Source organism: Jaculus jaculus, chromosome 6, assembly GCF_020740685.1.
Source record: "Jaculus jaculus isolate mJacJac1 chromosome 6, mJacJac1.mat.Y.cur, whole genome shotgun sequence".
NCBI classification, from domain to species: Eukaryota; Metazoa; Chordata; class Mammalia; order Rodentia; family Dipodidae; genus Jaculus; species Jaculus jaculus.
Window position 1 is genome coordinate 134,208,814 of NC_059107.1, and position 24,809 is coordinate 134,233,622.

General features: G+C 36.6%; 1 protein-coding gene across 1 annotated transcript; it reads right to left on the reverse strand.

The window, feature by feature from the left end:
* Positions 1-9,899: 9,899 nt before the first annotated feature.
* On the reverse strand, positions 9,900-15,997 carry Kera (keratocan). Its single transcript, XM_004650170.2, has 3 exons — positions 15,915-15,997; positions 13,603-14,496; positions 9,900-10,894 (listed from the first exon to the last, which is right to left on the reverse strand). The coding sequence occupies exons 2-3, from the start codon at positions 14,486-14,488 to the stop codon at positions 10,725-10,727; spliced, it is 1,056 nt and encodes a 351-aa protein (XP_004650227.1). The 5' UTR covers positions 14,489-14,496; positions 15,915-15,997; the 3' UTR covers positions 9,900-10,724.
* Positions 15,998-24,809: the final 8,812 nt, after the last annotated feature.

The following is a 24,809-nucleotide window of genomic DNA, read 5'->3' on the forward strand; positions in this document are numbered from 1 at the left end:
CACAGTAAGTGCACTTAGTACTGAGTCATCTTTCCAGACCTTCAGCTGCTATTTTAACAAACAATTGCTATAGGCACATATAGAATATATTTTTTTTATTTTTGAGAAACTATGATGGCACAGCATTTCATAAGAAAATGGTATAGTATTCAATTCCAAAGCAAGGAGGGGGTTCTGAAGCCAAACAACTTGAAATCTGATCAACCACTATTAGAATAATTCAGAAATTTCATCATTTTGCACTGGTTCTTTTATAAGCATTTGCATCAGGTTTGTGTAAATATTGTGGTTCTCTGCACTTTTGACTTATATAAGCCTTTATTCCATTTTTATTAGTAATTGTTTTCCACAGTCCCCACTCAGAATTTTTTTTTTTTTCATTTCTCAGCCTTGAGCCATTTAAGACTTCTTAAATTATAATCTGTCAGGTTAGGATAACTACTTTTTTTTTCTAGCTCACATGTATCACAATTCCACTCATATCTGTACTTCATTCAAGTGAGCCTCCAAATAATGTTTCCACTAAATTAATTTATTTTATGATACAACATTTATGTCAGTCTCCAGCAGCTCCTTCTTATCGCTCCTGACTTCACTTGACTCTTTACACACACAGAGAATCAAAACTTCAAACCTTAACATGAAGCACACAAGTCATTAATTTTGCTCCTTTCTTGCTTTGTGTTTTGGTCTACTTCAGGGAGAAAAATCCAAACTATTATGTGTATATGAGTGCTCATTGAGAATAAAACTGTAACTTAACCATGTGTTGGGTAGGTTCCATGTGTTAGGTGATAAAACTTCAACATCTGTTCTTTTTCTAGATTCTCACAGCAATCCTGTGAGATAGATGATAGTGCTCCTTATTTTACAGATGAGAATCCAGTGCTTAGAAAGGCTCAGACCTGTGTAAAAGATCAAAGAAGTGGTAAAGGGCATAGACTGGATTTGAAATTCTATCTTTTCTTGCAGAGTAGCGAGTAGTCTTTGTATATGTGCTTACTGATACACATGGTTTAAAATGTCATTTAATTATATGAATTCACTATCTCTGTTCTTGTTGCTAAGCTTTCTAATTACTCCTGTTGGATTCCATAAAAAAATCCAGTTTTATTCTTCTTTTGCATTAGCTTGGCAGTTATCTGACTCTATGCTGAGTAACTGAAAAAAAAAAAAATCACTTTCCTTAGCCAATAAACCTAAGGATCCAACCAAAACAGTGATATCAGTCCTTTTGAATTTCAAATATCACTCTGTAATTATTTATCAAACAAATACTATTCTTTTCTCCTGAGCTCTAACACAGAGCAGTGCCACTTGTAGATGAGAAAACTATGTAGCTGTTCTCTTTTAAAACTTGCACATTGAACCTAGTTATTGACACAGCTCCTAGATCCCTTAAATTTTTTTTTAAATTTTTTATTTATTTATTTGAGAGCGACAGACACAGAGAGAAGGACAGATAGAGGGAGAGAGAGAGAATGGGCGTGCCAGGGCCTCCAGCCTCTGCAAACGAACTCCAGACGCGTGCGCCCCCTTGTGTATCTGGCTAACGTGGGACCTGGGGAACCGAGCCTCGAACCCGGGTCCTTAGGCTTCACAGGCAAACGCTTAACCGCTAAGCCATCTCTCCAGGCCCCCTTAAATTTTTAATAGGAAGAAAGTATCTTTTTCTAAAGTGTCAATTCCTGGTAGTTTCGGGATAGGTACTTTTCAAGCAGACCCATCTTATGCTTAAAGGTCTGGGACTTTCACCTCCTCTCCTGAATCTCTATTGAGGTAGGAGGAACCTAAGGATGAGGTGACCACTAGCAGAAAATGAACCATCACTCATCATTACATCCCTCCATAAGGTACAGAAAAACTAAGCGCGAGCTTTGGAGAGTTGTCCAATTGCTGAACATCTATGTGTTAGAACGGTAAGTGTACCTGGATTGGGCGCCCCTTGTTACTCTTGCTCTGGAACTCCATGCCCCTCTATCACCCTCCTTACCCAATGCATCTTTTCCTAAAGACTTCTTCTGTGTCCTTTGCAATGTCAAAATAAGATAGATGTCTGTGAATCATAGAAAAAGATGCCTAAAGAGGGAGTCGTGGAACTCCAGTGGTTGCTGGGAGGTGTAAGGGGCAACAGAAACTCATTCTTCTGGGGCTCAAGCGTAGGCTTGCAGGAACTGCCATCATCAGTTGTGAGCAATGACTAATTGTAGGACACCTGGCTGATATTCACTGGAGAAAAGTCTCTACACATGTTTGTGCCAAAATATGAAATGCTGTGTTTTGATCATAAAATTAGGGGGAAAATCTGCCTTTTTTCTTTATAGCCTCTCTATCACACATACACACATAGTCATGTGTACACATGTTTGTGTTATGTGGTATATGTGCATCCATTTCAGCTTGTGGCACCCCCATGTGTTACCTGTGAAGTTAGGGCTCACCCTTGCTGGCCTGAGCCAAAGTGAGGTTTTCTCACCCCATTGCTCTTCAGCCCATTCTTACTTGAGCCAGAGTCTCCTTACTGAGAACAGAGTTGGTTATTTTACATAAGCCTGGGTCATTCCTTGGAATCTTTGCTTCCTTTTAACACTGGATAATGGGTGTACATGGCCATGCCCAGATGTTTCTGTGGGATCTGGTTCTCAAACTCTGTCCTTCCTGCTTGTGTAGGAAGCACACTATACCACTGAGCTCTCTCCCCAGCCCTCCAATTTCTTACGTATACACGTGCACAATCCTACACACATATAAACATTTTATTGAATTGAGAGTTAATTAGATTTTTTGATTCTACTTTTGTTCAAAGAAGTCACAAGAGAAATTCACTATTCCATTTAAGTTTTTCTATTTAGTTTTAAAAAGAATTTGGGTAAATCAATGAAAACAGTCTCTGGCACAGAGATTTTACTACAGAAGCTTATATTTTAAGATCATGATTTATAAATGGAGATTCTATAATTTCAAATTTATTTTCCTTTGATTTATGTACTTTTCTTCTTGCCTGTGCATCAAGTTTATGTGGCATTCTAAAAAGGCCATAGATAAAATTGTGTTTATATATATATATATAACTTCTCTACTTACAGACAAAAAACCATGGTATTTCCCTCCCCTCTCCTGCTTTCCCCTTCATGACTCTGCTCTCCATCATATCCCCTCCCTCTCTCCATTAGTCTCTCTTTTAATTTTGTGTCATCATCTTTTTCTCTTTTTCTCCTATTATGAGGGTCTTATGTAGGTATTGCTAGGCACTACGAAGTTTTGGATATCGAGTTCAATTTCTGTCCAGACAGTTGTATGTAAGGAGTGGTACACTTCCTTTGGCTCTTACATTCTTTCCACTACCTTTTTTGCAGTGGACCCTGAGCCTTGGAAGGTGTAAGATATTTCAGTGCTGGACACTTATCCATCCCTTTTTCTCAACACTATGTTACCTTTCGGGTAATGCCAGTGGTCATCACCATCTGAAAAGAGAAGCTTCTCTAACCAGAAGTGAGATTAGCATTAATATATGAAATGAACATTAAGTGTAGTGCTTTCCCGGCAACTTGGTGAAAGTAATATATGCATTTTTCAAGACAAGAGTAGGCTTTACATCCCTAAGACACATGCTCTCCCTTGTCATAGGCTTTTGATTAGATTTTCAGTACCAGGCATATATTCCCTCCCATAGAGTGGGCCTTCAGTCCAACTAGAGAACAATCGGTTTCCCCCAGAGCAGACATGCCAGTATTGCACTCATTCAGTCATTTGGCCTGTCTGGCCAAACTTGAGGCTTCCAGTGTCCATTGTTTTCACCGCTGATGACTTCTGTCTCCCATAAGGCTGCATACAGTGCAGCTTTTTTTCAAGCTTTCAGTTGGCTGGGCTACAGGAAGAAGGTTTTCTGCTCAGTACCAGCTTGATTTCTCAGTGACTTTGCTGCTCAGGCATGTGAAGTCTTCAGCAATAGGGTCTTACTATCTCTTTCTCATAGAAAACCAAGGGCCTCGGCCAAAACCTATAACGTTTTGGAGGCAACAGTGACCTCCCTAGCCAACAACTCACTGGAAGGTATCCCATTCCTGGCACTGAAAATTTTCTAGCAACAATCTATGGCTTCTGTATGTGCCATGATTCAAGAAAGTAGATTTTCATATGTCTTATTCAGAATATCTTGAATTTTGATTGACCCTCTTCCCCCACCCTTCTTTTATATACAATGTCTTCCCCTGACCTCACTTAGGCCTTTCTCCTCCCTGCAATCTGTTCTTCTAATTACATCTATACAATATCAGGCCCTAACGTTCTTCCCTATCCTCCCTTTCTTATAGCCTTTTGCTAGCTTATGGGCCTCTGTTACTGAGTTTTGGTTCCAGCTTATACACAAGTCTATACATTTGTATCTATGATCCACATATAAGAGACAACATGTTTGTTTGGTGTTTTAATTATATTATCAAAATGGATGACCATAGTTATTTTAATTTGCATTTCTCTGATGATTAGGGATGATGAATATTTTCTTAAGTATGTGTTTGCCATTTGTATTTCTTCCTCTGTGAACTGCCTATTCAGCTCTTTGCCCCATTTTGTAAGTGGGGTGTTTGACTTCTTATTTTTTCGATTTCTGAGTTCTTTGTTGATTCTATAGATTAGGCCTCTATCAGCTGGATATCCCACAAATATTTTCTCCCATTCTGTGGGTAATCTATTGGCTTTGCTTATTGTATGCTTGTCTGTCCTTAAGAGTTCATCATTTAGAAAAATGGCTTGGGCTGGAGAGATGGATTAGCGGTTAAGCGCTTGCCTGTGAAGCCTAAGGACCCCAGTTCGAGGCTCGGTTCCCCAGGTCCCACGTTAGGCAGATACACAAGGGGGCGCACGTGTCTGGAGTTCGTTTGCAGAGGCTGGAGGCCCTGGTGCGCCTATTCTTTCTCTCTCCCTCTATCTGTCTTTCTCTCTGTGTCGCTCTCAAATAAATAAATTAATTAATTAAAAAAATATTTTTTTTTTAGAAAAATGGCTTGACAGGGAGGTCCTGACCACTCAAAACAATAGGGTCTGGTGGCAGAACTCTTGATTGCCCACCTGCACTAGATGATAAGACCTTATTGCTGAAGATACCATATGCTTCAGTTGCAGGACACTGAGAAATCAAACTGGAGTTGAGCTGTAATCTTCCTCCTTGCTGTCTAGATGTTATAGTGTTAGAAAGTGCTATACAGGCTTTTGGGGGCGGGGTGGAAGTCATCAACAAAGTAATCTAGTGACAGATTTTACAAGCTGCAAAACTGGGAAAATGTGCCTACTGATATCATAGTGACATGACTCTTATAGGGACAACTGACTGCTCTCTGATTGGATTTGTGGCTCATTACACAGGAGGGAATTCATGTCTGGTGCTGCAAGCCTGGTCAAAAGCCTATGTGTGCGAGGCCATGGGGGAGAGAATTTACCACTATAGTTTTCTTAAATAGATATACTATGACAATCAAATTGTCCTCTAAATATGTATGTTTAAAAAATGGTTTAAGCTTCTCTTTGTTATTACACTTTAATATTTTATGATGGTTGCATCAGAACCACAATGGAAAAAGAGTAGCATATCATTTAAAATCTTTAGAAAATTCATAACTTTGTAAATATGTCCAGAAATTTTAGACAGGAAGACTAGCTCACTTCTCATAGCTTCATTTGTTAGTTCTCTTGCATGCTCCTAATCTTTTCCCCCCTTGACCAGTCTCACTACATCATTCTTCCCATGCCCATTATTCTAAGATTATTAGATTGATTGAAAAAATGTCCTGTTTATAATTTCATATAGACATCTTTTAATTAGAAATATTATTCAACAGTTAATTAAATCAAAGCCATTTTGAATAGCCAAAAATAAAATGACCTTCTATGAACATGTCTCACTAGAAAAATGAACTGCCATGCATTTTGTTATTTGAGACAGAAACCTTAACATTTTCCTCCTTCTTTTTAAATATTTTTATTTATTTATTTGACAGAGAAAGAGAGAGAGAGAGAGAGAGAGAGAGAGAGAGAGAGAGAATGGGCACATTAGGGCCTCCAGCCACTGCAAGGGAACTCCAGACACATGAGCCCCATTGTGCATCTGGCTAACATGGGTCCTGGGCAATCAAACCTGGGTCCTTTGGCTTTGCAGGCAAACACTTTAACTTCTAAGCCATCTTCTCCAGCCTCTTCTCTCTTCTTGTTCCTCTCCCCAGTCCATTACCAAATCTTAACAAGTTTGCCCACTGAGGCTCTACTATTTGTCTAATGCTATTTATAGCACAAGTAGCAGTCTCCTATTATTCCAAATCTCTCTTTCTCTCTCTCTTTTGCTTGCTCGATTTTTTTTTTTTTTTTTTTTTTTGGTCCTTCCAGACTTCTCCAGTGTTGTCACTTATTTAACCCTCACCATACGGCAGGTAAAATTACTTGTCCCTATTTTACAGATGAAAATAAACTGAGTTACAGAGAATTTTAAAGTTCTAAACTAGACCACTTTTTTACTAAGTGGGTGAAGTTAGAATCTAACCTCAACAACTTTAGTATTTTGGTTGATTTTTTTCCCACTATATGATGTTAACAATCACAAACATAATACCTTTTACCTAAAACCACCTCTGCAACTTCTAAATGGTTCCTAGGGATTATGGTCTTTAAATTCTACCTGGAAAACCCTTTTCACCCCTCTTGTGCTGCTAAATACCTTCATGTTTTATGTTTCCTTAGTCATTGTTTCTTCTTGTAAATATTTATTTATTCTTTTTTTTTTTTTAATTTGAGAGCGACAGACACAGAGAGAAAGACAGATAGAGGGAGAGAGAGAGAATGGGCGCGCCAGGGCTTCCAGCCTCTGCAAACGAACTCCAGACGCATGCGCCCCCTTGTGCATCTGGCTAACGTGGGACCTGGGGAACCGAGCCTCGAACCGGGGTCCTTAGGCTTCACTGGCAAGCGCTTAACCGCTAAGCCATCTCTCCAGCCCATATTTATTCATTTTTGAGAGTGAGAAAGGGAGAGAGAGAGAAAAAAAAATGGGAGTGCCAGGGCCTCCAGCCATTGCAAACAAACTTCAGCACACGTATCACCTTGTGCATCTGGGATATGTGGGTACTGGGAAATGGATCATGGGTCCTTAGGCTTCACGGGCATCTTCTGAGCCATCTCTCCAGCCCTAGTGATTACATCTTTAGAAAATCCTTCCATCTTTTAAATCATGCACACTGCTTCCCTTGCAGCCTGAAGCTCTTTTTGACATTTATCACAGATAAAAATTCTATATAGGTTTTAATTATTCAGTTAATTTTTGCATCGTATAAGCTGAATTAATTAGATCGTCTCTGTATGATATAATCTGATGTGTATATGCATCGGCATATGCATGCTGCTCAATATATCCTTGAACTAAATAAGATAATGAAACAAGAAAGACAGAAGGTGAAGGTAGAGGAAGGGAGGAGAGGAGATAAAGGAAGAGAAAAAGGAAAGAAAAGGGAAGGGAAGGAAAAGAAAAGGAAGGATAAAAGAAGGAAAGAAAGCAATTGTGAGTCATAAAGATCTGCCAGAAGCATTTCAAAACAAATCTATTTTATATTGGAATACTTTTTATCTTCTTTCTCTTGAATCATCAACAATTAGTTACTTTAACTATTCCACTGGTGAACTGTACTTCCAGAAAAAAAAAAATGAAGGGATAGAAAATGTTACTGGGAAATTCTGAATGAATATAGTAGTCACTTCTTATTTGTGAAGGGTATGTTCTCACACACTCAACCTATACCTAAAACCTTTGACAGTACAAAACTATAAGTATATTGTGTCCTGTACATACATGCATACATACATACATATGTCAACATTTAATTTATGTTAGGTTCAGTAAGAGATTCATAATAGCAACTAAGAAGAGGGAGCAATGATTTAAAAATACTATAATGAAAGTCATGTGGAGGTCTTCCCCAGTACAGCTTTGTTCTCACAGACCTTCCTGATAATGATGGGAGATGTCACAGTGCCTACAGAATAAAATGAAGTGAGGACAACGTAGGGCCTGTGAGGTTGTGTTTCTCTGCTGAGTATGTGATTCTTGGGTATGAATATATGACACTGTGATGGCAGATCTGATAACTCAGATGATTACAGAGTGTCTAAAGGTGGGTAGGTTATATGGTATGAATACTCTGGACAAAGAAATGCTTCATATGGAAGAAATAATACCATGCAATGGGATAGTTCATTATTGTTCTCAAAATAATGCAGAATTTAAAACTTATAGTTAGTTTCTTTATTCCATTAATTACAATTTTTATATATTCATTCATGTGTGTGTATGTTCATGTGTGCATGCATGCATGCATGCACATGTATGTTTATGGGAGCACCAAAGTTTCTTGCCACTGCAAATGAACACCATACACGTGTATCGCTTTTTGCACCTAGGTTATGTGGGTGGCTCAGGAATTGAACCAAGGAAGGCCAGACAGTCTTTAAAAACAAGTGCCCTTAACCATTGTCATCTTCCCAGCCCTCTTTCTTTATGATGTTGTAATATGAATGTTGCTATTAGTGCTTTCAAATTACAGTTAACAAAAGGCAATTGAAACTGTAAAAAGCAACACTGCAGATAAGGACAGAATGTCATTTTAGAAAAGCTATACTTGCTGGAACTAAAATATGAGTCATTTTAAGTTTAACTGATAAGTTAAACTATTCATTTTAGAGATTTGCGAACTATCTTCAAATGATAAGATTTTAAATATTTAAACTTGTATGTTTTTTACATGTGTTATTTTTTCCAAGTCTGCTGGTGTCCAATATTTCAAATTTTTAGGAACTAAATAAATACGACATAAATTGTATAATTTATTTATATGCTTTAAGGTTAAAAAATTGTATTAATTTTGATTTCTTACCTTCAGATTGCATTTTTAAAAATATATGTTCAATTGTATTAATTGTTTTTTCTCCCCTTATCCTAAATAAGTTTTGGTATGAAAATAAATAGATAGTGTTGCGTACTCTATTCTCCCATGAGGATTCATGTTACAGAATAATGTAAGTTTTGGAGGCGCTTTGGGGTATCAGAAACTGTTGGACTTTCTCTGTGTGTTCCTGTGTGCAAGTGCACATGTGTATGCCTATGTGTAAAGATCAGAGGTAAACTTTTGGACGTCATTTTTAGGAATGCTGTCCACTTCCTTTTTTTGAGACAAAAACTTTCATAGAGCTGGAACTCAGCAAATGGTCTATATTAGCAGGCCAGTGAGCACCAATGACCCACCTGTCTCTGTTTCCCCAGCATTGGGGTCATAAGCACCCACCAGTATAGCCATGTTCTTCTTATTTATATTTTTGACAGTTCCATATGTGCATGCAGTATATTTAGGTCACATACACCCCATTTTTTTATGTTGGTTCTGCAAAATGAACTCATGCCCTCACGTTTACAGGGCAAGTAATCTACTGACAGAGCTAACTTCCCAGGCACAGTTAGATTTTCTTTAACTTAGTGTTTCACAAACATATATGATCCTTGTAATAGGGAAAAGTTCAAACTTCCTAGTAGTGTTGAAGAAACTGCTTAGAAAACATATCAAAAGGCATATGTGCATCTCCATGTTCATTATTTATTAATTATAAGATATAAAATTAGAATGCTAAGGCAAAGTATACTTAGTTGCATAATGAAAACAGGGGATTTCTACACTCATCCATCCAAAATGGGAATACTATGTCCTGTAATAGAATATATTTCTGATGTTCTTTTTTTTAGAGAAAAAGAAGAAAAACATAATGGGGAAAACCTTATTTGTTTATTTTTATGTGAGAAAAATAATTTATATTATGACACTTTTTATTTAAAATATGTCCCTAAATAAAATTTAAGAGTAATGGTCTTTAAAAAGTATTATACTTCTGTTTTGTTAGAAAGCATTTGCTCTTTTTATTAAGAAAAATCCAACAATCATGGTCCAATGAAGAGCTGCATATTTGCAATTTGAATAATTTTCTACTGTTAAAATAACATTTTCTTGTGAGCAATGTGTTATAATAAGTGCAAAATATAGGATTTTACTTGGAGAATAGTGTGCCAGATCTAAGAAAAACATCACTAGGAAATGGCAGCGAACTACTGATGATATCTCTGCTTTGTTATTTAAGATCAACTGACTAGAAGACTCTTCACAAAGCTCTTGGTTTCTTTGATACCCACTCCCGAGCTAAATGCCAAGCTTGCATGGGTCTCTACCACTCATCATTTGCACTAAATTCATTACAATCAAAATCAAGCAATACTTAATTGTTTATTTTCTTCAGGTCTACCCAGTTCTTCCCCACTGCCGCACTTACCCAGCAAATGCAACCCCTGCAGGAATAAATTTAAGCACACACAAATAAATTGTTTTCAGTGTGTAACAATGTAAGTGAATTATTTGATGTGAATAACTGTGAGAGACAGAAAAAATAACTACCTTTGAGCTGAAAAATCTATTTCAACTCTGTGTCTGTTTTCTCTTCCTTAAAGAAAAGCAAACGGATAAAGCTGTACCTTTGTGTCAGTGGCGGAAGCATCTTAGATTAGCAAAACAGAAGCTGCACAGTTGAAATTGGTGGCCAAGAGCAAGTGGAAATGTGAGTGCCTTTGTGTAGATCTAAGAGTAGTAACCAGATTTAATTTCACACACACTGGCTCTTGAACCAAGTTTGGATTTGTGAGGATATGTTTATATAATGACAGCTTGAAGAAGCTTAAAACATGACATTAAATCCATTGGGATTGGTGACTTGATCTCATTTCCATCCAGACGCAGGTAGCTCAGTTGGGGTCCATGAATGAAGGCATCTTGATCTGCACGCAGAGTGGCAGTAGGGCATATGACAGAGATGTTCACACCTATGGAGTCCAAGATAGAACGGATGACTGAACAGAACACAGGAAGGACTAGAGCTCAGAGAGAGACACAGGTACTAATGAATAGCAAGTGACTTTGTGTATGAAAGAGATAGAGATACAAGCCATTGTTGAGCATGTTAATATTCATAACTGTTTTGTTCATATAATGCTGAAAAACTGTATGACTTAGTTACTACTGTCTCCTCACTCCACATCTTCCTATATTTAGTGCAGTGAACATTAGAAAGTAAAGAACTGTAAGAGAAACCAAAGTATATGATATATCACTCTTCTAAGTTTACAGGTGAGACAAAACTTGTTTAAATTGCTATACTATAATTATAGTATATGACAGATATTATGCAGGGGATTAGAGATGGAGACAACAGTTCAGACCTTGTATTGAGAAAATTGTTAAGAAGTGTGTGGATAAAAAAAAGTAACAAATGGGTGGATGGATTGGTGATTGATGGTGGCAGGGGAATAACCTACTATCAGGGAATATGCTTGAAAGTTTCCTTAAAAGATGAAATGATATATAAGTTTGTAAAAGTGAAATTAATGTAAATTTCCATATGTGGTACTTATAGCCATGAATCACCACAGTTAAATATATTTAATTGGAGAGAGCCCATTTAGTAATATTTGAATTACAAAGGATTGAAGCCAAGAAATATCCTATCAACCTTTTCACATGGCCATGATAGAAGAAATTGTACACCTGCTTTGGATCAGACCCCTGGGCAACAACAGCTATTCTGAGGTTTAGGGGCACAATTCCAAAAAAGAATGGATGTTAGATTATCAATTTAGATAAGTCTGTACAGGTTGATTTAAAACATGAATCCATATGTCATACTGCCTTTCTCAAATTGTTTTGAGCAAGAGTTCGTTCCTAATTAGAACGATCAACTGGGGCGGAGACTCTCATCTGTGTTCTGCTGTGCTTGCACATTCATCTTCATGGAATACTTCATCATTAGAGTAAGTATGCTTATTCAAACCTTATGCCTAAGTGAATGTAACTTGATAGATATAATGAGTCACATATGTAGAGCAGTTTTGTGTTTAAACTTATTTTTCTCACATTCTTGCTTGTTTCATCTTCCCACCTGGGAATGTTGGAACATTCTTCTGTTTGGATCTGTTATCTACTGTGGAGACTGTGCACCTTTCATCATCTCATTTGCTCTGCCTATCACAGTCAGACCTCACAACTAGAGCATTACTCAATAGATAGTATATAAGAAATAAGGGTTCTAATTTTAGTTATATTTTCATAAATTACAATTTGTGTTTCTTAAAGGATGCAAGGATGTAACTCACCTGAAGAGTTATATACTTTCCCACCACGTTTTAGGTCTTTTACTATGTATAGAAGAGATAAATATACTTTTATCATACTGTAAAAAGACAGTTCTTGGTAAATTCTTTAGGTTAATGTAAAAGGTATGTATCTTAGGAACAATGCTATTAACAATGGGATAATGTGGCAAGAGGAACTAAGTACATTAGTAGTTATTTTAACACAGTATGATATACTTATGGTCCAATAATTCCAGCTGGGGAAATTCTTGTTTTATACTTATTTTTTTGGAATGTAGAAATGATCATACTTGAAATATTCATTAATGTGTAAAATTTTAGTTGCCCTCTATTGATGTAGCTACAGTATGACTTAAAGAATTTTTTCTCAATTATTGTATACGGAGGCCTTAAACTATGATTAATTCTAAAGGAGGAGAAATGATTTCATTTCATGTAATATGAGAAGTACTGGCCTCAGGCCTGATGGCTGTGCGTTTGGTCTTTGTCACTGGACAAATATCTGTAACCAGTTGAGATTCAGTTTCTTCTTTGTAGAATTGCTTAATAATGTCACATGAAGGTCTTGGGATAACTCAAGAATTACAGTTAGGCTCCAACTTAGACTCACAATTCATAATCCCTTAGGAGTGTGGGGGACCCAGAAACATTTCACAAGCTCACAGAAAAATCTGATGCTAAGATATGAGAATGATTGAAATATAAAGATGTACAAAAATCTGTAAAAATTCAGTAGAGGAAAGACAGAATGCTCTGCTCTTCAAATTTCTTTCAACAATGCTTCCTTACCCCTATCACCCTCATTCTCAAGTTCTCAGGGTGTAATCTCCATGTCACAAACAGGTATCTATTTAAAATCACTTTAAATTATTATCTGACACCAATTGTCTGTGGGGATTTTGTGTTGGGTAAGGAATTCACTTATAGAAGACCATAACTTGCATCATGAAAAACTTGTTCACTTAAGTAGCACAACCTGCAAAGCAGGTACTTAAGAGGCCCATGCAAGAAGATGCTTTTGAGTTCGAGGCCATTAGGGCTCTGTTTAAACAGAAGAAAATAATGAAAAGAAAAGAAAGGAATAAAATAACTATACTTACAGAGGCAGAAATATCAGAATCTAAAAGTAAAAGAACATTGACATCTTTACTTTGTCTGATAGAAAAGAGCACATTAGATTACCAAGTTCTACTTTTCAACCTTGAGTTTGAGGATTTAGACTTCTTGGTTCATTTGGAGTGAGTAGATAAAGGATAGTCATTATAACCGAAAATACTTTTTAAAATGTGAGCTTATTACTTTTTGGTCAGGGAGCACAGCATTGATTCAAAGGTTATACTGATGAACATTTCGATCATAGACGCACCCTGATAGTCACTTACTTTTGATTTTGTTGTGGTCAAGGTGGAGGTGCTGCAGGAAAGCACTGATTCGGGGAAACTTGGTGAGCCGATTGTGAGACAGCTGAAGTTCTAGAATGGATGAAGCATCAAAACCTCTCGATGGGAGACCTGTGTCGGACAGTCTGTTATAGTTGAGTCTCAGGAAGGCCACTTTAGGAATCACATTGAAATAGTTCTCAGGTATTCCTTCGATGGAGTTGTTGTCTAGAAACAGCTGCATGGTGTTGGCGGGTAATCTTGGGGGCATGTTTCGCAGGGCATTCTTGGCCATGTTTAGCTGCATGAGATTCTTGAGTCCCTTGAATGTGTCTCTTTGGAAGGCATTATCTAACAGCTTATTGTGCTGCAGGTCAAGAAGGGTCAGGTTTTCAAGATTGCTGAAGGTCCCTTGAGGAATTTTGGACACCTTGTTTCTAGCTAATTGTAACTGTTCTAAACTCCTTGGCAGTGGGGCAGGCACCTCCTCCAGCTCATTGTCCTCCAGGAATAGGAAAAGCAGCTTCTTTAGCTGGCTCAGAGCTCCCTTTTCAATTCCACGGTTGGTGATTTTGTTCTTGTTTAAGTTTATCCACCTCAGCTGGGTGGCATTCTCAAAAGGCTTCTCAGGGATGGTTTCTATCAGATTGTTTTCAAGGTAGAGATACCGGATCCTTGAAGGAATCGCAGGGATTTCTTTGAGACCTCGATTTTCACAGTATAAAGCAGTGGGGAAACTGGGAGGGCAGAAACATTCCCTGGGACAGTCATAGTCATCCACATCCCAGTCCTCTGGCTCACGGACCTCATAGGCCTGTCTCACACTTTGAGTCCACACAGTATCTGTGGTGAATAACACCCAGATGATGAAACATACTGTGGTTGCCATTGTAGTGCCTATAGAATAAGAGACATAATTGTTAAATATTTAGAGATCTTGACCCTTATATAATAGCATGCACCAGAATGATCAGTGAACACTGCTTCTATACAGGAGAAGTGAGCATAACAACTTTTCACTCATAACTATACACTAGTACATACTAATAGTAGGTTTCATTTGCAAGGCATTGTGCAAACATCAAAACAAATTTACTGACTTTAAATGTTCTGGTTTGAATTGAATCACAGTGAAAATTGGGGATGGGAAACAACTTTTAGCAGCTTTAAATACTTTTTCCTTTCAAATAATTTAATTCAAGGAATTTAACTGAAACCAGTAGTTGAATATGAGTATGAAAGTTATATAATAACTCATATTTAGAGTCTGGGTTTTTCTAAAGAGGTAGACATATGCTTATGGCTTTTATTTTTCTCCTTAAATGAGCATCACATCTGGAGGAGATTTCTCAGCCTCCCTAGTCCTTAAAATAACAAAAAAATATGAAGAGATGAAAGAACGCTTTAGCATTTTATTGTGATGGAAAGTTCTTGGATTTGAAGAAAAGTATGTGATTAATCTCCTTTTGTATTGCTGAATCTTTCAGGTAAATTTCATTTTTAGTAGAGAGGAAAAACTTGTATAATTTTAAGTACAGAACCAGAATCAAGCTGTACAGCCAAGAAACTGGGTTATAAATCTTATATAATCCCTCTGTCATATAATCCCCCTTTCATATGCTCTCTGTGAGATACACATGCACACACACATACTTATATATAACACAGAGAGTTTACATAGAGTTGGAAATTCCATTTATGTAATTTTGCTGTATATGTATATACAGCTGTATCAGTATTATGCTCAACAAGAAACACAACAAGAAATACATTGATGACACAAGAAATTAATTACCTATTTTCTGTGTGGAAAATAACAAATACTAGGCTACTGCTTCCTAATATGTTATACATTTAAGGGATATAAACTGAGTATCATTAGAAATTATGATCACAAAAATACCATTTAAACAGAAATACATGTATATATAATACATATTATAAATATTAACTTATAAAGTATATTACATATATATTTATAAATAAATTGATCAAAGTACATAAGTTAAACTATATGATACTAATCATGCAATAAATTTTAGAGGTTTCTTGGGAATAGATAAACTTAATCATTAACAAAATGCTGATCTTTCATTTGTCATTAAATTGTATAAAATGACATGTGCAGAGATGTTTCTACAAGCTGTTAAATTTCCTCTGATTCCAGAAAGCTGCTCTGGCCTTCTTCCAATAGAGACACTTTTTTTTTTTTCTAATAGGGATTTACTTTAGTTATTGAAGATGTAATCTTACATCTTATGAATCAAAAGTCTGAATTCCAAATTTGATGTTGTAAAAAGCACAAAATCATTTACCTTGCCTTCCAGGAATACCCGTTCAGTTCTGTATCTCGGTCAGCAGCTTGGTAAAATGAGTTGAAAAAAAAAAGAGAAAGAGAGAGAGACTGGAAAATTTTTTATTTGTCTTTATGCTGGTAAGCCTCCTATCAGAAAAAAAATCATAAAGCCCCTGGACCAGTTACCCTGAACACCTTAGATGTATCATTTCCACTTTGACAGGGCTTCGGGAGATGCCTTACCTCAGATTTCTTGGATCTTCGTCTTGCTTTCCTATTGGTCACTGCCTGTTCACAGGAATGGATTGACCCAGTCTCTGCTGTTGGGATTTTATGAATTCTCCATGATATATATGCAACAGTGGTTCCAACCTTAACCCCTAAGACAATTACAGCATTTTGATGCCCAGAAAGCTCAGCAAAGAACATTCTTATTTTAAATTCAAAACTGCATTATAATATTCAAAGCAACATTCACTCCTAATTCACAATTCCAATGATGTTATAATGTTTCAGATGTATAGATCTGACCCACTAGGCTGGCATCTTAAAAGAATTTTAATTTTGACTATGACAAAAAGGGATTTGAAATATTTTTCTAGATGATCTTTAAAGAAAAAAAAACAATAAATACAAAATAATAAAGTCCAATTTCCTCTGCTTTATGGACATATTTTACTCATTTATGATATAAAACAGATGTGACCATATTTTGATTAAAAGAAAAAGAGAAAACCATGTTTGAAAAAAATTAAAATTCTATTTGTATAGTTATATTTGATTTTGATACTAGAACTGGTAATCTAATTTGTTTACAGAATTGTTTTGAATTTCTATTATTTTATTCTTTAATAATATATTCCACATAATGATTAAAATGGAACGATGTTTACTATTATAATATAACACATGTTTTACATTTAGAGCCTTGCAATACATTGTGTTGGATTTCTTTCCTTTAACATATGCCTAAATTAAGGTCTTCCTTCTCTTACAGTCAAGAGAAAATTACTAAACTTCACAAGGAAAGACATAAAGAAAAAAAGAAAAAAAAAAAACAACTCTCCTTGGTGCTGGGGAGATGCCTTAGCCTAAAGAAGCACAAACCTAAGGGCCTAAAAGGAGCAGATTTCCCCAGTACCCGGTAAACAGAGGGTCCGGGTCATACATGTTGGTATCCCCAGTCCTGTTGGTCATGACACCAGCGAATTGCTGGGGCTAGCTTGCCAGACAGTGTGGATGGCAGCTTCAGGTTCAGTGAACCTGCAGGGAATCCAGAGGGATGATAATAAAGTAGGACACTCAAATATTCTTCCCTACAACTTCATGGTCTACACATCTGCATACATACACCCCACATACTACAGACACACAATTTTAAGAAAGCTCTCTTTTCAGACAGTATTCTGCTGATTGTAATAATTTTTAAATGTATGCATTATTTCCCTAGGATGGAGTTGAATACATATGTTCCATCAACACTGCTCACATGAGTTGTAGCAAAGGCTACTTGAAACAAAGGTAACATACTGGAGTAGGAAAAAAAAAAAAACAACAACTATGAGACATGCCTTTCCTTCTGCCTTACTTTAGGCAGATTGCTAGAAGTTAGGCTTTGCCATCGAAAGACTGACCTTTCTCTGATATTAGCAACCACATTGCCAACTGGAAAATGTATTCATGTTAAAGTGTTCTTACATACTAAGGTATTATTGCAATATATCTTTTCCTTAAGGAACATCATATCATATCATATCATATCATATCATATCATATCATATCATATCAAGAAAACAATTAAGAGCTATTTGAATTATAATGAAAACTATATCCTTTGTCCACTACATTTTTCCTATTTGCCTTGTTAAGAAGCAGAAAAGAGAAACAACAGCAGGATATAAACAAATGGTGTTAAAATATTCACTGTCCCATCTTGCTACTATGTATTTTCTTTTTTAGGAAAATTGATTTCAGTCATTTATTAACCTTATTGCACTTATCTGCTCTTTGTTCACTATAGCAAAATTATGGCCCTTCAGTTTCCCTGCAGTCTATTTTCTCCTACCAGTTCCACTACATGGTCTATCTACTCCCTAAAACATGATTTGTAGTTCTGCAACTTCCTGCATTGTTCTGACAAAAAATCAGCAATGGTATTCATATATGCTGATCCAGTCAAGTTTTTTCCTATTTCTCTTATTTCACCTAGAACTTTGGGCAATAGCCATCCTCTTCTCCCATTAAATGCTCCTCTAAGTTCTGATGGCGATATTCTCTCCAGGCCTTTCTCTTCTTTTTTACTTTCTTCTTGCAGTCTCCATCTTGAAGTTGTGTCCTCTACCCATCACACTGTAAAACATTAGAACTGTTTTCAAAAGTGTACAACTCTGAGGCTCCATCTTGTGCCCCGTGATCTTCTTGACTTATACCCGCTTCCTGCACCATATCCATTGTTCTAACTTCCCCTTCTATTAGTATAACTCCTAAATCAATATCTCTGACCCAGTCTTAGAACAAGACCTGTACTCTGGTGTATATATGTCTGTGTCCCAAATAAAAATGATGCCCTGGAAAACTATTTCTCTTTGCCTCAGTCTCTTTGTCCATTTTTTGAAAAGTGATAATAGTAATAGTAAAAGTATCTGCCTCATACTGTGGCAATGAAGATTAAAGAAACTGACAATTCAAATATAAAGTGTTGGGCTACAAAGATGGCTTAGAATTTAAGGTGCATGCCTGTGAAACCTAAGGACCCAGGTTCTATTCTCCAGGTCCAACGTAAGCCAGATGCACATGTATCTGGAGTTCCTTTGGAGTGGCTAGGGGCCCTGATGTGCCCATTCTCTCACTCTCTTTCTCTCTCTCTTCACACACATACACACACAAATAAATAAAAATACAATCTTAAAAAAATTAAGTGTTATAAATGTACTGATAGATGAAATCAGGTATCTTAAGTTCACTTTTGTCCTGATTGCTAGTTCTGTCATTTGCCATCTCCCACTTCAGTGACATCTTATCACTATTACAAACCTGAAAGAATTTGGCAGTTTAACTATTACCAGATTCTCTAGTCAATATGTCAGTTGCCTCATTGTCACAGGGTTCTTATAGGAGACCTTCCTTTATATGGATATATTACATCTAATGAACTTGCAAGGTAGTTGTAACTCATATCATTGACATGTATTTACAATATGTATTCAAGTACAGTAGAATGTCTTTGTTTTAATGTTCCTTCAAATGTTCACTAAGTCTAGCTATAATGATTGGTTATCTCTTGCAATATTTTGATTTTAAGTTTATTTATGGGTAATAAAACACTGCTTCCTGGGCCTATGGAATTGCTATAGTCTTGGGCATCACATTATCTAGCTATCCTCTGTTATTTGACTTCCTACTTCACTCATATGGTGTTCTATCCTGTCCTGGATCACTGCGTAGTGTTAATGGGATACATATGTTTACTATCTCATGTTATCCTAGGTATTGTTAATTCTTATTTTCTTTTGAGAAAATCACTTGGTCAAAAACTGTGCATGAGCTGGAGGGATTGCTTAGTGGTTAACACATTTGCTTAAAAAGCCAAAGGACTCAGGTTCTATTCCCCAGGACCCAATTTTTTTCCTCTTCATATAGTGATTATTTTCCTTATTCCATTCACTCTGTTAACTATACGGTTTTGTGATGTTTTAGCTGTTTGCAATAGTTTTGCTTACTTTTCTTTGTTTTTCCCTTTGTTTTGGCCTTAATTCTAGAGATGTCTCATACTGGACATTCCACTCACCTCTGTTGATGACTTTGCAAGATCCATAAAAATTGGCAGTGTTTTTTAGCTTCTTTTCAGAATGACAATGTACAGACTATCCTAAGTCATTGTAGACATCAAGTCCCAATTATGTTCATAGTTATCTTCTCTGTTGTTATTAAATTTCTACACACACACACATACATGTATACAACTTTATTTAAAAAAAAATAGTTATTTGCAGGGCATTGTGGCACACGCCTTTAATCCTAGCACTTGGGAGGCAGAGTTAGGAAGATTGCCATGAGTTTGTAGCCACCTAAGACTACATAGTGAATTCCAGGTCAGCCTGAGATAGAGTGAGACCCTACCTCGAAATACAAAAAAAAAACCAAACAAACAAACAAAAAAAAAAACCAGTTATTTGGGCTGGAGAAATGGATGGCTTAGCAGTTAAGGCACATGGCTGCAAAGAATAAGGACGCAAGTTTGATTCTCCAGGTCCCACATATGCCAAATACTCATGGTGTCTCATGTGTCTGGAGTTTGCTTGCAGTGGCTAGAGGCCCTGGTATGCCCATTCTCTTTCTCTCTCTCTCTCTTTCTGTGTCAAATAAATAAATAAATAAATATCATTAAATATTTACTTATTTGTTGTGTTTGTGTGTGTATTCCTGTGTGCACGTGTATGTCTGTATTCATGTCTATAAGTGTAGGCATGCCCATATCCATCACACACTATACACGGAGGTGAGAGGATAACTCTCAGATCACTTGTTGGCTTGCAGCTTTTTTAAGGCAGGGCTTGTAATTGTTAAGCACTCCACTGGGGAGCTTGGGAAATTATGTCACTACTTTTTTTTCTTGTTTTAGTCACACTGAGATTATAGAAGTTTGCCCAGCTTCCCTTTTATGTGGCTCTCAGGATATTAACTAAGGCATGCAGAGTTAATCAATAAGTATTTTATTTATTGAAACTATCTTTCAACCCCTACCTTCTGTCCTCTCACTTCCTCCTCTTCTTCTTTTCTCTCACCTTCACTATATATCGGAATGTGATCATACATATATACTAGGCATAAATTAACAAAAATGAACATGTGAATTTAAGACATATTACAACTATTAATTTTAAATTAACATTAATAAAAATACTTCCTATCATTGCAAACAGACAGCATTACTTATCTTTCCCATCTGAAGAAATCTGAGACAATGCTGATTCCCAAACTGATCTGAAAATATTCATAAACATGGTCATGTCTATGCTATTTACATTTTGATTTAGTCTTGACATTTATGACTTGTTTTGGTGCCAATTGCTCCAGGACACTATAGAAAAGTTTTTATTGCTGAATTTTAAAATAGTAATAAAAATGTCCTTGCAAGTGTTTCTGGTGATCTGTGAGCAGCTGCCCAGAGCCATTTTGCCAGAAGACCACATTTCCCTAGGTTCTCAAGTCCTCTGCATTTCTTTCAAGGGACAGTGGCCTCCAGGGAGTACAGAGATATCACATGATGGGTTAGGAAGCTTACAAATATTGTAATTTAAAACTATACTTCAGAAAATATTTGGTAGATGGTACCATTCCATCAGAAAGTAGAGAAAATACTTTTAGGCTCATAATGTCTCTATTAATATTGAGGAGAGACCTTTGAATCCTATATATACCCATTCTCATCATCTTTAACCTCCTACAGGCTAAGAATTGGGAAATACCTATTTTGGGTCACCCTGCCTTAGAGCGACATTACCACAGCAGTCCACTCTCCTTTGATTTCTAAATATCATGTAATGGCAGTTATAGCCAAATTATATTTAGGGTCTTCTCAAACTTCTGGTGTAGAGAAAGACCCCACGAGGTCTTTAGTAACTAATTCTAGTCTGATAGTGGACTAATTCTAGTCTGATGCCATTCCTAAGCACAATGTGTCCTTACTGAATCAACTCTCTTGCACAATTTAGATTGATAGAGCAGATAACAGTGTACCTATGAGAAGATAACACTGATTTATTTTTCAGGCATTCCAGGGTCCAGTTTCTCAAAGCATTAATCCAAATTTAGCAAAGACATCATGTCTTTGTTTGAAAAAAACAAGAGGCTTAACTTACCTATACAGGCTTATAGATAACTTGGCATGGTATGTTAATTTGTAACACACTCTTGAAACATCATTTAATCTAATGGCTGATGGGTGATGAACTCACTCTGCCCTCAACTATCATCACAGCCTTTTTGGGCAACTCAAATTTTACAGCTTCAAAACAACACCAGGAAACTCATTTACATATGGTGATATGTGGATTTCAGAAAACAGACAATGGTTCTCATAGCAATATATAGTGTTTAGCAATTCATTTTCTCTTTGGAGGGTGTGATCTTTTCTTAATGCAAAACCAGTTATAGTAATTACTGAGTAGATCTTTAGTTTCCATTACATTTATATTCAATGTGCTAGCATTCACATTTCTAACCCATGTCCCTACTTAATAAAGTTTACTCTCTGGAATGCATGCCTTGATATCATATGAGATGGAATTTCTGATGACTACAATATGGAACAAAGTCAAAAGTTGAAACAATTCAGGAACAGTATGGTAAAATTATATTGCTATTTTTTAGTGAAAGGAAGCAGATTGCCTCTAGTAATTGTGTTTATCTGAATAGAACAAAAAGACATTACTCAAGTCAAATGTTCCATACAAGCACTAAGAGTTGTAACAATTCAAAGTACATAAGGAGCAGCAGTTAGAACAAGAGTTGCTATCTAATTAAACTTTACAAAATCCATTTTTATCTTCTCAAATTATATATCCATTGCACTGCCAAACTTTAAACTTTGAAAGGAATCTTGAAATTATTAACCCTGGGTAAATATATTTTGGAAGGGTCCATTGATGTTTTTAATCTTTTATTGAGGGAATTATTTTATTATTTATATTTTATAGTAGAGAGTAACTTTGCAATATTAATTTGGTCTTTTCAAATGAAATTACCCTTCTTTCAGGAACTATGGAGCCTATGTGAGAAAGCAAGCACTCTGTGAAATCATATCTTCCAACTGGGAACTTGAAAAAGGAATATAAGAAAAGAGAGAAGCTAGAATAAGGTAAGCTGTCTCCCCCTCTGAAGGAACCCTCCTTGTTGGGGATACAAGTTCTCCCCATGGGGATGGTGGGTGGTGCATTGTGTGGTTAGCTATCAATTACAGGGAAGAGGCAATGTCTCTGTGCACAATGTACCAACCTGTGGTTCTAACCATCTCCCTCCTATGAATTTCCCTGAGCCATAGGATACTACTGAAGGAGTAAACTAGAGATGGATGTAGAGCTGCATTTGAAAAATAGGCAGAAAGTAGGAGGGTCTTGGAAAGTCTGAATGATCTGACTAGTTTAAATAATCTGCCATTATTTCATTACTGCACATGAGAAGGAGCAGGGGGTCCTGCTGACAGCCTCCACAGGGCATCACTGTAGATAGATTTTCAACCAAGAACCAACAACTGCTTGAGTAATTCTACTCCATCTGGTTTACATGGGCCTGGGTAATTGAACTGGGGTCCTTTGGCTTTACATGCACCTGCCTTAACCACTAAGCCATCCCTCCACCCCCAAATCAGGTAAGGTTTACATTTAATACCAATACCATCAAACTGCTATTTGTATTGGACTTAAAAAGTGACTTCTGTCTTCAGACATTAGTTTTGCTGCAAAATGATGTTTTCCTTCTCAGCACAATTATTCTGGCAAAATTGCCTTTGGTCTTTTTTAGGGAAAAATTCAACTAAGACAATAAATGAAAACACATGCTAGCAACTAAGTAAAAAGTTACTTATTCCTAGTGTCCTGCTCTTTGTTTTTTTTTTTTTTTGTTTTGTTGTGTTTTGTTTTTTTCAAGGTAGGGTCTCACTCTAGCTCAGGCTGACCTGGAATTCACTATGTAGTCTCATGCTGGCCTTGAACTCACAGTGATCTTCCTACCTCTGCCTCCTGAGTGCTGGGATTAAAGGCATATACCACCACACCTGGATGTGGTGCTCTCTTTTCATTGTGAGATTGTTAGGTCCATAATTGAACTGAGGTCTTAGCGAAGAGCAAACATTCAATGTTTATATCATATTAGCTCATTTAAATATTTTGATGGCCAGTTCTCATAGATGGTGTTGATTTTACAAGTTAAGGAGATTTATAAAAGGGTTCACATAGCTTTGATTACCAGAAATGTGGCAATGTAACTCCTCTTTATTCCTCTCTCCTTCCCTTTCTTTCTTTCTTCTTTTGTGTGTGTTAATGTTTTGTGAGGGTATGTAGGTATGTTTTTGTGCATGCAGCTGTGAATGGAGGACAGAAGTCAACATCATGTGTCTTCGATTTCACTCCACTTTATTCTTTGAGACAGGAATGATTGCAGAGCATGGATTTTACCTACTTGAAGAGACTAGCTAGCTAAGAACCCCCAGGTATTTTTCTGTCTCTTTCTCCCCAGTGTGTGAATCAAGAATGTTGTCCATCATGCTTGGCATTTTACATGAGTTCTGAGTATTTAAACTCAGGTCTTCATGTTTACATAGCAAGCACTTTACTCACTGAGCCATTTTCCCAGCACTAGAAATGTATTTCTTAATTTGTCATTATTAAATTCACTTCAGTAAGACCATTCTCACTTTATGTGTAGACCTGCCAATAGAAGATGTATTCATTTCACTCTCTGGCAGTTAATGATACTATTTGACTCTTTCCACTTTAGATTTACACTTCCTCCTTGAAATCAAGCTGTCAGTTTTTACTGTCAGTCCTTTCACCAATCCTAATGGCTGAATGTGTGTTCATCTCAGCAATTCATATGTTGAAAACTTATAACCACTGAGGTGATGGAGTTAGAAGAGCCTTCATAAAAAGGATTAGTGCTCTTTGAAAAGAGTCCCAAGAGAAAATACCCTGCCCTTCCACCACAGAATGGAAGAGCAAGAAGTCACTATATGATACAGAAAGGAGAACCTGAATCTTCCAGTGCCTTGACCTTGGTTCCCAGACTCTAGAGTATAAGAAGTAAATTCCTGTTACATACAAGCTACTCACATTTTGAGGTTTTGTTATAGTTACTTCATTGAGTCAAGACAACAAGCCCATAAGACTCACTCCTGAAATGGAAATAAATGAGATAT

Excerpts from the sequence above, each read along its gene's own strand:
- Kera (XM_004650170.2), bottom strand. The coding sequence starts at position 14,488 with ATGGCAACCACAGTATGTTTCATCATCTGGGTGTTATTCACCACAGAT. Across the intron at positions 10,895-13,602 it reads TGACCACAACAAAATCAAAA|GTGTGAACATCTCTGTCATA; the intron begins GTAAGTGACTAT and ends TGGACTCCATAG.